General features: G+C 46.7%; 1 protein-coding gene across 1 annotated transcript; it reads right to left on the bottom strand.

Moving 5' to 3' along the window:
* Positions 1–9,756: 9,756 nt before the first annotated feature.
* Positions 9,757–12,590, bottom strand: LOC127056850 (zinc finger and SCAN domain-containing protein 29-like). The gene is made up of 2 exons (XM_050965167.1): positions 11,857–12,590; positions 9,757–10,346 (listed from the first exon to the last, which is right to left on the bottom strand). The coding sequence occupies exons 1-2, from the start codon at positions 12,503–12,505 to the stop codon at positions 9,796–9,798; spliced, it is 1,200 nt and encodes a 399-aa protein (XP_050821124.1). The 5' UTR covers positions 12,506–12,590; the 3' UTR covers positions 9,757–9,795.
* Positions 12,591–14,679: the final 2,089 nt, after the last annotated feature.

A 14,679-nucleotide genomic window follows, 5' to 3' on the forward strand; every position in this document is an offset into this window, starting at 1 on the left:
ATTTTAATTTAATTTTAAATGAAGCTTCTTAAACATTTTTAAAACCTTATTTTACATACAACAATAGTTTAGTTATATATTAGAGCCTTCTAGAAAGAGACCTTCTAAAAATGTTAAAATGTATTACTGGCACTCAAAACTTTAATTTAGAGTGAATAAATGAAGACTCAACACATCACTTCTGAAATGTTGCCGACTCCTGTTCTATCATGTAAATCACTCTGCCTTGTTTCAGTGCACAGGGAATGAGTCTTAGGGTTTGCTCAATGTTGTAACTAAATATTTTCAGATTCTTTCAATCTTAACAGGAAAGAGAAATAGGGAGGAAACCATACACAAGTTTACTTTCAAGAATAGTAGGAATTTTAATCATTTCCTGTGTAAAGTCTGAGGGTTCTTCTTGGCCAGTTAGAAGTGACATTGGATAAACAGCAGCAGTGTATCTTTGAAAAAATTGTTAGCCCTCTAAGAATCAGGAATACACTAGTATGTGACTTTATTTAGTGCCATGCCATAGAATTGGAACATGAGAATCCTGTTCAGATTTCATTAGAAAAATTAAATGACTGCTGGTAGCAAAATCCAACTCAAGTTTACACTGTTTCATGCCAATAGAATGTATTGTGAGCTGGGCCAACAATTTAGTGGTAACACCACAGCATGCTCCCAAGAAGTCATTCTGTTCTTTGTTCTCCCTGGCCAGCAGAGGTTGGGGTATCTGACTACATGCACAACATGAAATTTAAGAAACATGGGGACTCTCATGACTTGTACAGGAAAGTACATCGGGATGCTCTGTATCAGTGGTTCTCAAACTTTTGCAACCTGAGCCCCTCCCCATTTTTATTTAAATTTTTTCAGGGACCGCCAAGCTCCCCGCTCAGCCCCAAGCCCCGCTGCCACTCCACCCCTTCCCCCAAGGCCCCACCCTTACTCCTTCTCTTTCTACCCCCTCCCCCAAGTGCACCCCATTCCTGCTCCTTCCCCCTCCCTCCAAGTGCCTCCTGCACGCCAGGGAACAGCTGTTCCCTGGCGTGCAGGAGGTGCTGGGGGAGAGAGGGAGGAGTTGAGGCAGGGAAGGGGAGGAGTTGATCAGCAGGGCCCATAGAGCCCCTGGAGTACCCTCGTGGATCCCCAAGGGTCTGCAGAGAAACACTACTCTATATGAATGGGTCAGATAACCTCCTCTTAGGCAAGACCTTCCTTCAGAGGGAAAAGAGAGAGGATCAATAAGGAGAGGAACCTGTCAGCATCTACCAAATGTCTAGGATTAAAGCCCCATTTCCCAAAATGTAGCTTTTTCCTTCAGTGACTGGCTGTGGATGTAAGACCCAACTGTGGATGTAAAAACTTCACAGCAATGCTGATGAATGGCTGAGTGAGCAGGCTAATGGTAGGGATAGGGTGGAAAGGAAGTGAAATTCTGTATCTGCTTTGTTACATTTTTATTTTCCACTATTGGCTGGTTCAAAACTATTAGGCTTTACTGGGAAGAAACAATTTCTGTTGCTGGATTCACTTATGGCCCCAGTGGCTTGATGTATTTTTCAGAATGAATAGCTTTTCATTGATTAAATACTCCCTGGAGGCTTTTTAAGTAAGGAAGTGTCGAATACTCTGTTCCACTTTTCCATGGCTGCAGAAAACTATTATACTGTACTTAGAGACATGGGGTGGGAGATTCAGGAATCTAATAGCCCTGAAGAGATGCCAAATGTGCTCAGATTGAAGGAGGAAGAAAGAGGACAGGATCCTGATAACCTGACAAAGCATTTCCCTTTAGTCTGCACAGGCAAGCAGGAAAGTGAGTGCTGCATAAGCAAGACATTTCATTTGTGGTTAAATCCACAGATGAGCTATTATAGAAAATATTCTCCAAAATATGCTTACATGAGGAATGGGGCACATGGTACTGATTAGAATTAGTACCAACAGAGCAGATTTATTACACAGAACCATTCCAGCTGAAAGCTGGTAACATGTTCCAGTGTCAGAAGACTGTCCTTTTATTATTACAGTGGCCACACAAAGTGCCTGATGCTGTGAGTGCCCTCAGCCAATGAGAGTGAAGGGTGCTGTGCACATGCTCAGGACCTGCTCAGCACTTCTCAGAATTGGCCCAGTCTTACAGTTACAGGGATATTGAGCTACAGAAAATGTATTCTTTTAATTATCAAACATACCAGAAAACAAAGTGGGAGGCATATCTTTCCTACCACAGCAGTCAGTGGTTTCTGCCTCTTTTTGCACTTCCGATCACTTTCAGCCCCTTTTGTCAGGAGACAAACAGGACATATTTCACCTGCTTTCATACTTGAGTAGTGAGCTCACACCTCTCAGACTAGGAGAGACAAACCCTTCCATCTCCATGCTGTGTCCTGTGTCCAGTAAGTAACTGCCATCCAATTTCATCATTCCTACTGGTGGCTTAGTGATGGGAATGGTAATGTGACCAAAACTTTCATTTCAAATAAGAATTGTGTGGATGTGAACCAGTGCCCAGGAGGCAAAAGGAAAATGAGACTATTAATTCCACAAGCCTTTCTCCATTGATGCACAGCTTGTTTTTCTAGACAGTGCATTTTAGATCACTGTTTGGGATGTTGAACTGTCCTGGTTCCTATCAAAAACCTCAGGAGGAGTTTTAAGTACTCGTTTATCTGAAAATAGCAATATCAGTGACTGTGTAAAAGATTGGGTAACAAATAATAATACAATGTTTTGATTGTGAAAGCATCTTCCATCCATTAACAAAAATGTAACCCTTCTGCCAGGCAGAGTTGACAGCAACAAGGACTAGGTTCAGTACCCAGGGGCTCCCTTTCGACAATACAATGCAAAACCAGCTTGAGTCCCCAGCCAATGACCTGGGAAAATTACACACAAACCCCTGGGCACCTCTAAGAGGCAATACTTCCCTTCTCAGAAGCACAGAGTCTTGGTGTAGCAAAAATCTTTAATAACAGGAGGTAAACAACTCAGCATTAAATTGGGAAAACACCACAACAAACCATGAACCAGCAGACCGATCCCCAAGTAGATTGGGCCGTGTCCTTTCCCTTTGGGTTCTTAAGTCCAGCAACCCAAAAGTCACTCCACACACAGTTGCTGTCCTTGGTCATTGCAGCCCCAGAGTTCAGAAGTTCATCTGCAGAGTTCACCTCCTAGCCTGGGTGGGAGGGAGTGTGGAGGAGGTTTGGAGGCACCTTACATGCTCCACTGCTCGGGCCCTCGATGGCTTTGCCACACCTCTCTGTGGGGTTCTGCTCTCAGCTGGCTGTGCCTCCCCACTAGCCGCGCCTCTCCGCCAGCCTCCCAGCTGGCTGCATCCCTCCCCTAACCATTCCACTTGCCGCGCCTCTCTGCTAGCTGTTTTGCTAGCTGTGCCTCTCCGCCAGCTGTCCAGCTGGCCGCGCCTCTCCGCTAGCCGTTCCACTAGCCGCGCCTCTCCGCCAGCCGCCCAGCTGGCCCCGCCTCTCTGTTAGCCATTCCACTAGCTGCGCCTCTCTGCTAGCTGTTTCGCTAGCTGTGCCTTTCCGCCAGCTGCCCAGCTGGCCATGCCTCTCCGCTAGCTGTTTTGCTAGTGGCGCCTCTCCGCCAGCCACACTGCTAGCCATTCACCAATACATCTTCAACCCCTCCCACTCATCACAGCTCGTAGTGATTTCAGCTCTCAGTGATTTTGGCTGTTAGTAGGGGAGCCTCACTGCTGGTGCCCCTGGATAGTCTTCTTGCATCAGAACCACTAACCCAAAGTAGGTCTAATGCTTAGACCTAGGTATTAGTGATTTCAGCTCTGTAGCAGGTAACACAACTCTTACTCATGCTACAGGTCTACACTACAACTCGAATTGGTTTTAAAATCAGTTTAGCTAAACCAACTTTTAAACATTTAGGAAATTTCCCCAGTGTAGACAGGTCCACAGAATGGAGACCTCACTGATTTTAACTAGTATGTATGAAAAAATACCCTGTTTCATAATTCCAAATATGTGTTATGCTTTACAGTTATGGCATTTGAGCCTGTCTTTTCTTTTTTCTTTTTCTCTCTCCCCTACCCCCTACTCTTTTTCTACCGTGTAAACTGGTAGAAAATTGAGTCTCCATTATCCTGGCTTTGTATCATTAGCTATTTTTCAACACCATGGTGAGTAGGAACATCAGTAGTTTAGACTACACAGGAGACTCTCCATCAACAGTACAATTTCTTTTTCCAAGGTCAATAATGCATGGATGGATGGATGGATGGGTAGGTGCTCACAGACTCCTTAAGGAGTTTCATTTGTCTGTTTCCTATTCAGATTATTCTTAAAGGCCCCTGTTCTGCAACAATCACCTTTGTGAGAGTACCCTAAAGGGCAGACAATACTAAATCTGCACCTCACGTATGATATTATGACCATTTTCTAATTGTTCAGTTTCACACATTCCTCTGAAGAAGCCTAGGGTAACACAAAATGTATACTTCAGTAAATATATGCTATCATATTAAAAAAGACACTGTTTCACTAATCTTGTTGTAAGAGCTCAAAGGAAGTGGCAGGGTTCCTCCCAACATGAATTGTTAGTTTCCTCAGTGAGTTGATCAGACCTCATAAAGAACTTGTTAAATGCCAAATTACTTCCTTAAACGATGAAAGAGCAACAGTTCCTCTTTGGCAGACATGCACAAGTCAAGTTTTTAAAAGTAACAACTTCCTTGATTGATGGATACATTCACAGGAAGAAGAATTCAACACTGAAGCTGTTTGTGTTTTCCCTAGTCAAGGAAAGCATCTGAAAATTGTTTTTAAATGGTGAAAAACCATCAATTATTTGTCATGCCAGATAGATTAAAAATGATCAGGTGGACTTTTTCCAGACATCCTCTAATTTTTTTTTTTACCTTTAGACTAAGACTAAGTGCATTAGAAACATCAACATAAAGTGTCATTTTCTGTTGTTCAAAGTTCTAAGTGCCTGAGAACAGGAGGCTAGAAGGAAAATGCTTCCACCACTATAACGACAGCATCACTAGAACAGCACTGTGTGTGTGTGTGTGTGACTGAGAGAGAGAGAGAGATCATTTTAAAAAAGAAAAATATTTTTGAGAGATGAAACAAGGATAGCATTAGAGAAAACAATATTTTAAAAGATAATTAATATTGTGAAACAATGTATTTTAGGGAAAACAGACACTGAAAAAGGCTGATGGGAAGGAACAAGTGAAATGAAGAAAGAAAAAAGGGAAAGAGAAGGAAAAGAAAATACACTGGAGACAGTTGTTATAACTTTTTTAAATTGTTTTATAAAAATATTTGTTGTCAAAGTGGCATCTGATTAAATATATACATAAATAGATTGATATAGGAGCGCACCGCATCTGCATGGCCTAATCTCTTGTATTCAATGGGAGTTTGCCTGAGTAACCACTAAGTAAAAACCGAGTGAGGGCCCCGTGATTTGTGGTTTGATCCTGGCAAAGTGAATCCCATGAAAGGGACAAGAAAGAATATGTACACTGAAAAGGTGCAGAAACTGTCCTGTGTAACTTTCACTAGACTGTCCTCCTGACAAAGGCATAAAATGGCTGGCACTCATCCAGTAGAAAGTGCTGTGGCTCTATAAAGTTAAGGAACTGGAGATGCACATGCCTTAAAGATGACTAGGAAATAATTCCAGTAATGGGGAAAAACTGGAAAGAACGTGCTGTGGAGCCCAATACAACAAGCATGAGGGAGGATGAAGGAATGGCTGTCAATGTTTGAACAGTCATGGCTACAGCTGAAGGCCGGTAACAGAGCCTGGAGAATACAGAACAGCTATGGATCCTGGAAGATCTCAATACAGGAATGGTTTAGCATGAATAGGCACCAATATTGTTGATACAAGGCAACAGTGATTACACTTTAGTAGCGACTCAGATAAAGTGCTGATTGTAACAGGAGTCCCTGGAGTCTGTGGAAACTGATCTCTGCCATGTACCCTTTGTAACTCTGACCCTTATCAACCACACCAGCATTCCTGTGTGTCACACTTCTACTACACTGACAAATGCACATTCACATGCCATCCATACCAAGTTAATTGGAAGGGGAAAACAAGAAACCATATGGGAATTATTTTAGAACACACAAGTCATGGTTCAAGTCACACCTTTTTTCTCATTAGCTACGCCCATTTCAGAGTGCTGCTTTAGGGATGTGCAAAGTTGTTATGTTTTGCTAGCAACACATTAGTGCACAGCAGAGTACCATTACAGTTGTTTTCATTTTGGTGCATATTATCCTACTTTTCAGAGTACACATAGCAGTTTAGGACTTTTCTTTCCCATGTAGTGGTCAGGATAAAGAGGGCCCAATTAAATGTATTTTCATGCACTTGCATTGCTGGAGAGTGACGGCACAGGACAGATTCACCTGTTATGTTGTTAGATCTTCCTAGGTATACCTTTCTGAAAGGAAAAAAAAAAGGGGGAAAAAAACTGCTCAGTTTGATATACACACAAGAAATTTTGGTCTGCAACTCAGGTCAGTGTAAGTCTGGAAAATTCCTCTTGGTTTTACCGCTGGCATTCTCATTAGCAATGGAGTATGCCTATTATCTGGTTAGATTAATTATTTTCATGTTATTCCAGGGCATTCCAGTACATTAAGCTTAAAGCTGTCATTAATGGATATGGAGTTTATGAAATAAGGTTACCATTATCTACCATTACCCCCACTCCCACATGAACCAATAGCCATTGCACCATTATAGGTTCCCTAACTACCCTCCACCATTCCTTACTTGTAATGTCACATTTTGGCTCCACATTCTGGTTTCCCAGTCTATACATGGAAATCACCAGAGGCGATGGAGATTTGTAAACGTTGAGGGGTGCTGTGGTGCTTGGATTCCCCAGAATCTGAGGTTGTCACAGACAGGTGTGTAGCTGTAGGGGTTGTTTCAGGGGGACACAGGTGATAATACCCTAACAGAGGTGGGAGTTAGATGAAGCCCTGCTTCTTATATTTCACATAGGGCACTGCAATCTCATTCTTCCAGTGTCTGAATAGTTACCTAGGAATTTCTAGTTCAAAGTTTGTTTACCACATTGGGATTCCCTCCCCACTGTACCCGCCCCTTTCCTGGTGGCTGTTCAAGGCTATAATGATCTGTCTAAAAATAAAAATGAGAATGCCTCCCTAGTGCACATTTCTACATCTCCTTGCTCAAATTAAATCACCAGAAAGCAGCTGGCACTAATACTAGCACTCACAGTTGTATACAGAATATTGCTGAATGCACAAGGGCACTGGTAAGGGCTTGAATGCTACTGTCAATACAGCACAGCTGTGCCTGTGTGATTCATTTTGGCAAAAGAATGCCATTCTAATGTAAGATGATGTACCAGGAGGCGGCTTTCTCTTAGCAAGAGTCACTCTGATGGGAGAAGCATAACATGTTAAATTGTCTCTCCCATTTCTGCAATTCATGGGAACATATTACCTCTGACAAATAGGTATTGGAGACTATAAAATCAAACTATTCCTTGTACTTCCAGTCTATACCCCTCTCATCCCCCTTTCCCATTCCTTCTCAGGACCAATCTCACAAGCCTTTCCTGACTTAGAAAGTTCTGTCTGTTTTTCACTTAGGAGCTGTGGAACTAGTTCCCATACAGTACAAAGGAAGATAATTTTATTCCAAATATTTTCTTGTTCCCAAAAAGAAGGATGGGTGGAGACCAACTTTAGAACTCTGGATTCTGGATACCTTTGTCAAAGTTCAGAAGTTTAAGATAGTGACACTTGGCAATTTTCATCCCATCCCTAGATCTGGGGTATTATTTAAAGAACTTCAACCTTCAGGAACATACTTTCACGTTACGATATACCCTTTTCACAAGAAATTTGTATTCTTTCTAGTGGGCCAGCACCACTGTCAGTATTGTGTTTTCCCCTTCAGGCTGACTACCACGCTGTGTTATAACTGGAGTTCTTTGAGACATATGTCCCTCCAAGGGCTACCAACTACCCATCTCCTTCCCCTCTGCTTCCAAGTCTCCTCTTTGTGGAACTTTGCAGTAGAAAAGGAACTGAGGGAATGGCTACACTTACAGTTTTGCAGCGCTGGTAGTTACAGCTGTGTTCGTACAGCTGTGTAGGGCCAGCGCTGCAGTGTGGCCACACTGAGAGCTACCAGCGCTGCAGTGTGGCCACATTTACAGCACTTGCAGCGCTGTTGGGAGTGGTGCATTGTGGGCAGCTATCCCACAGAGCACTTCATCCCATTTTGGCGCTGTGGCTTGTGGGAAGGGGAAGGAAGTGTACGGGTCTTTCCGCTTCCTGTTCCAACGCCCCGTGGTGCTTTGCTGCACATTCCGAGCAGTTTGGCGGCATTGTGAGTCTGCAGCGCGATTTCTGAGATTTCTGTTACAAATGGAGCCTGAGCTGCTGAGTACCTTGCTGATGAATGTTGCCAGCACATCACGCATGGCAGTGGAGCTATTCCCTCAGCTGCAAAGTGACAGGGAGGAGTCAGACGATGATATTGAAATGCCTGACACTCAAGACACTCAATTGCTTGTGGCAGTAACAGACGTGCTCAGCACCGTGGAACGGCGCCTTTGGGCTCAGGAAACCAGCACTGAGTGGTGGGATCACATCGTCCTGCAAGCCTGGGATGACGAGCAGTGGCTGCAGAACTTTCGGATGAGAAAAGCCACTTTCATGGCACTGTGTGCTGAGCTCGCCCCTACCCTGCGGCGCAGGGACACGAGATTGAGAGCTGCCCTGCCACTGGAGAAGCGGGTGGCTATTGCAATCTGGAAGCTGGCAACTCCAGACAGCTACCGATTGGTGGCGAACCAGTTTGGAGTGGGAAAGTCCACCGTTGGAATGGTGCTGATGCAAGTTTGCACAGCCATTAATCGCACCCTGCTAAGAAGAACTGTGACTCTGGGGAACGTGCAGGACATTGTGGATGGCTTTTCAGAAATGGGGTTCCCTAACTGTGGAGGGGCAATAGATGGGATGCATATTCCTATTCTGTCACCACCCCACCTGGCATCAGAGTACGTTAATCGCAAGGGGTATTTCTCTGTGGTTCTGCAAGCGCTTGTGGATCACCGTGGGCGTTTCACTGACATTTACTCAGGATGGCCTGGAAAGGTGCACGATGCACGCATCTTTTGGAACAGTTCCCTGTTCAGGAGGCTGAGGGCCGGGACTTTTTTCCCAGACCGCAAGATCACAGTAGGTGACGTCGAAATGCCCACTGTGATCCTTGGAGACCCGGCTTACCCCTTAATGCCATGGCTCATGAAACCGTATACAGGGAAGCTTGACAGGAGCAAGGACCGGTTCAACTACAGGCTGAGCCGGTGCAGAATGACTGTGGAGTGTGCTTTTGGCCGTTTGAAAGCCCGCTGGAGGTGTCTTTATGGGAAGCTAGATTTGGGGGAAAGCAGCATCTCCGCTGTTATAACCGCGTGCTGTACCCTCCATAATATTTGTGAAGGAAAGGGTGAAAGATTCAGTGAGGAATGGACCTCCGAGGTTCGACGCCTAGAGGATGAATTTGCACAGCCAGAGAGCAGGGCTACTAGGGAGGCCCAGGAAAGGGCTTCAAGGATTAGGGATGCTTTAAGGGAGCAATTTGATGCTGAGAGCCAACAGTAATGTTTGGTGCCTTTGCTGTGCTTTGTTCTACCTTGGGGTACAATATTTACCACTTCCTGCAATAATAAAACGTATTGTGAAAGCCATAAAATCCTTTATTCAAAGTACAGTACATAAAAGGCCAGGGGGGTTAGGGTGGTGGACTGTACATTCAGAGATTTGAATATGTCCTGTTTTGATTACTGTTCAATGTCTGCTGCACTTCAGGATTACTATGCTGCAGGGTAATGGGGGTGGAGTGCACAGGGTAAGAATTATAGTTATCAGGGCTGGTAGGTGATCGTACAAGAGTTGGGGGCAGCTGGGGGTAATAAGAAACTGGCTGCTGGAGAAAGGTGTTTTGTGCAAATACTGGGGAACAAGAAAGAGAGCTTTGGGAGGGGTGTGGGTTACCATGGTACAGATCTGCCTGCATGGCTACGAGAGACTCGAAAGACTCAGTTTGGCGAGCCAGGAGGCTTATCATCTGCTTTGAGGTTTTTTTGATAGCCAATTCCTTTCTCCTGCTTTCTGTTTGCCTCCACTCATACATTTTCTCTCTCCATTCATACATTTTCTCTCTCCATTCCTGCATCTTCCTACTTTCTCTGTTGTAGTGATTCATAACTGCTTTGATCAATTCTTCTTTTGATTTTCGGGGATTTTTTCTCAAGTTCTGCAACCGACGTGAGGCCGGTGATCCGGCTGCATTAGTCAAGGTCACTAAAAAAAACATAGATAGAAACATGTAATACACAGAGGCTACATTGTTTATTATCACACAGTGAAGGAGTTTTTAGACTTTTTGTAGCATCCTTCCCACATACCTCACATAACACAGAGAGGCCAGGGAAGCGAAGGCATGGCGAGCAATGGGGTGAGTGTTTCTGCCCCAAGTGCACCTGGGAGGGGGAATTGACTGATGGGTCACTGGGGTTTATCTGCACTGGGTACAGGAGGTAGCTGGTGTCCTGCACAGGGGACAGTAGTGAACAGGAAGGTGGCGAGCTGCTGGCCGGGGGGGGTGGTCCGCCTAACTGCCGGCCTGCTGGTGAGGGGGGGGGAAACGCACAGCTGTGCTGGCTGCCTGCTGGGAAGGGTGGGGAAAAACCAGAGGGCACCGCGGGGCTGGCTGCCTGCTGGGAAGGGTGGGGGAAGACCGGAGCACACTACGGGGCTGTTTACGTGCTGGGAACGGGGAGGGGGAAGACCGGAGGGCTCCGCGGGGCTGGCTGCCTGCTGGGAAGGGGGTGGGGAGACCGGAGCACACCGCGGGGCTGGATGCCTGCTGGGAGGGGGGGGGGAAGACCGGAGCACACCGCGGGGCTGGATGCCTGCTGGGAGGGGGGGGGGAAGACCGGAGCACACCGCGGGGCTGGATGCCTGCTGGGGGGGGGGGAGACCGGAGCGCACCACGGGGCTGGCTGCCTGCTGTGAAGGGGGTGGGGAGACCGGAGCGCACCGCGGGGCTGGATGCCTGCTGTGAAGGGAGTGGGGAGACCGGAGCACACCGCGGGGCTGGATGCCTGCTGGGGGGGGGGGGAAGACCGGAGCGCACCGCGGGGCTGGCTACGTGCTGGGAAGGGCGGGGGGGGAAGACCGGAGCGCACCGCGGGGCTGGATGCCTGCTGGGGTGGGGGAAGACCGGAGCGCACCGCGGGGCTGGCTACGTGCTGGGAAGGGGGAGGGGAAGACCGGAGCGCACCGCGGGGCTGGATGCCTGCTGGGAGGAGGGGGGGGGAGACCGGAGCGCACTGCGGGGCTGGCTACGTGCTGGGAAGGTGGGGAGGAAGACCGGAGCGCACCGCGGGGCTGGGGGGGGATGCGAACCTGGCGCCCTGCACTCAAGTATCCCTAAATTCTCAACAGGGTTTCCTACTGCCAGATATATCACTGCTGCGTGTTACCTGGGAGGAGAGGGAGGGTCTTCTACAGCAGTGTGGATTCCGCCCTGGCCCCTATGCAGCTTGCCTGTGTGCAGCCATGGTCCCCCCACCCCTCGCTGCACAGTGGATTGGACGAGTTAGCCTGACCGGGACAAGGACCACGGTGGCTCTCCCGATAAACTTGCGAAAGCACATTGCACACGCTCTGGCTGCAACTTTTCAAGAGATTGCCGAGGCAGATTACAGAGACGTGATAGAGCAAATCAATGGGCTATTCCACGTTTAGGCATGCATGCAGGCAGCCATAACCCAAACCCTCCTCTCCCAAAACATAAAAATCTGCTTACCCCGAGCACGCTCCTCAGTTTCTTCCTCACCAGCAACTTCCAGCTGCTGCGACTGGCTAGCCTCCTCCTGGCTTGAGAAGAGCTCCTGGCTGCATGCCTCCTGGGACTCCGGGGTGTCTCCCTCCATGCCAGTAGCCTCACTGTCGGCTTCCTCTACACCCTCCCCCCCTTCTCCCTGCTCTGAACTCTCCATCGTGGTCCTCGGATTGGCAGTGGGGTCACACCCAAGTATGGCATCCAGCTCCTTGTAAAAATGGCAGGTTGTGGGGGCAGCTCCTGAGCGGCGATTTCCCTCACGGGCTTTGCAGTAAGCACTCCTCAGCTCTTTTATTTTGACCCTGCACTGCAACGCGTCCCGTTCATGGCCCCTTCTCAGCAAGGACTGCGATATCTGCCCATAGGTATCATAATTTCTCCTTCTGGAGCACAGCTGTGCTTGCACAGCTTCCTCACCCCAAACACTGATGAGGTCCTGCAGCTCGGAATTGTTCCATGCTGGGGCTCGTTTGGGGCGTGGAGGCATGGTCGCTGATTGATTGAATGATTGATTGCACTCCACACCTGGCTGAGCAAACAGGAAGGGGATTTTTAAAATTCCCGGGGCATTTAAAGGAGGGATCAGCTGAGCCCAGGGCAGTGGAGTGTGCATGATTACCAGAGAGGCTTCTAAGGTATGCTGGGATACCTCCTTATACCCCGGAGGTCAATAAAAGCGCTGGTGGGCGTCCACACTTGCTGACCAGTGCTGGATCGCCAGCGCTGGAATCCCTACACCCGAGTCTCGACCGGGTGTACAGCCAGCGCTGCAACCAGGGAGTTGCAGCACTGGCTGTGCTTTGCAAGTGTGGCCACATCCTAAGTTGCAGCGCTGTAACCCCCTCACCAGCGCTGCAACTCTCTAGTGTAGCCAAGCCCCAAACGTTATGATATACCCTTTTCACAAGAAATTTGTATGCTTTCTAGTGGGCCAGCACCACTGTCAGTATTGTGTTTTCCCCTTCAGGCTGACTACCACGCTGTGTTATAACTGGAGTTCTTTGAGACATATGTCCCTCTAAGGGCTACCAACTACCCATCTCCTTCCCCTCTGCTTCCAAGTCTCCTCTTTGTGGAACTTTGCAGTAGAAAAGGAACTGAGGGTGGTTTGTCCATCACAACTCTATATACCCTTTATATGGGGCACGAGGACAGGGTGGATGCTTATACCCTTTGGACACTGCTGCTGAAAATCTTTGATCAAAAGCACATGGGGTGCCTGAGCATCTCTAATGGAGCACCGACATGGACACACATCTCAAAGATAGGTAACTCCAGTAACTCCAGTTACTGTATGGGATAAGTAATCTCTTTCTCTTTGTATTCCTAATTAAACATGCTACGACAAATACCATCACAGCAGCCATTCTATTTGCTTGTCCTTCTGCTTGAAATTGGAATTCTGCTGTCATGATGATCAAATCTTTCATTCACGTTTTAAACAAGACATGATAAGCAGGAGTCTTTCTTTCTTTGGTCTATGGTATGTAAAGATACTGGCTCAAATTTTGCTGTCAGTTACACAGGCACAACCAGTTTGATGAAGTGTAAATCTTAGTTTAGAACATAAATACAGTGTACAATAATAAGGCCCAATCCTGCACATTTTAATCATATGGATTTTAGCAGCTTATTAATGAATAGGTGGTTATATAATCAGGCAAAGTCTTTCCCATACCTTTCATCTGAGAATCTCAAAGCACTCCACAGGTATCAATTAATGAAGTCTATGTGATAGATATATATTTTTAAAATGTGTAAAATAAGACAGAAAGGGTGAGGCCTGTTTTCAAAAGCAGTACATAATTAAGGGTACTTCTGAATTTGTGTGCTCAACTTGAGATGCCTAGATGTTTCAAACTAGGCAGCCAAAAATGGAGGCACACCAATTCAATGGCCATTTTTCAAAATGTAGGCCATACTGATTTGCCACCAAGACAGCACAAGTCATTTGCAGTGCTAAGACAAGGACATGGAAGCCCTCATTCCTAATCCTGTACTTCAATCACTAGACACTCTGATTCCTATTATATATTACCAGTTTGAGTAACAGGGAGGAATTGGTTTCAAATCTGAAGGTGGAAAGCAATTTGGGTGAAAGTGATCATGAAATAATAAATGTCCTGATTCTAATGCAAAGAAGGAATGACAGCAGCAGAATAAGGACAGTGGACTTAAAAAAAGCAAACCTTAACAAACACAGAAAACTGGTGGGTGTGGTTCCATGGGAAGAAAATCTAAGGGAGAAAGGAATACAGGAGAGCTGGCAGTTTCTCAAGGAGACAATGCTAAATGCATAACTGACAACTATTCTGATACAAAAGAAAGATAGGAAGAATAGTAAGAAAACAATATGACTCCATCGGGAGCTCTTTAATGACCTAAAATCAAAAAGGGAATCCTACAAAAAGGGGAAACGTGGATGAATTGCTAAGAATATCATTCTGGGATATATTAACAGGAGTGTCATATGTAAGATACAGGAGGTAATTGTCCCACTCTATTCAGCATTGGTGAGGCCTCAGCTAGAGCAGTGGTTTTCAAACTTTTTTTCTGGTGACCCAGTTGAAGAAAATTGTTGATGCCCGCAACCCAACGGAGCTGAAGGGGTTCAGGGTGTGGAAGGGCTCAGGCTGGGACAGAGGGTTGGGGTGAGGGGTTCCGGGTGTGAGAGGGGGCTCTAGGCAGGGGGTTGGAGTGTGGGAGGGGGTCAGGGCTCTGGGCTCAGGGTGCAGGCTCTGGGGTGGGGGTGGGGATGAGGTTTTGGGTGGGGATCCAGGTTGGGGG

This window comes from Gopherus flavomarginatus, chromosome 8, assembly GCF_025201925.1.
Source record: "Gopherus flavomarginatus isolate rGopFla2 chromosome 8, rGopFla2.mat.asm, whole genome shotgun sequence".
NCBI lineage: Eukaryota > Metazoa > Chordata > Testudines > Testudinidae > Gopherus > Gopherus flavomarginatus.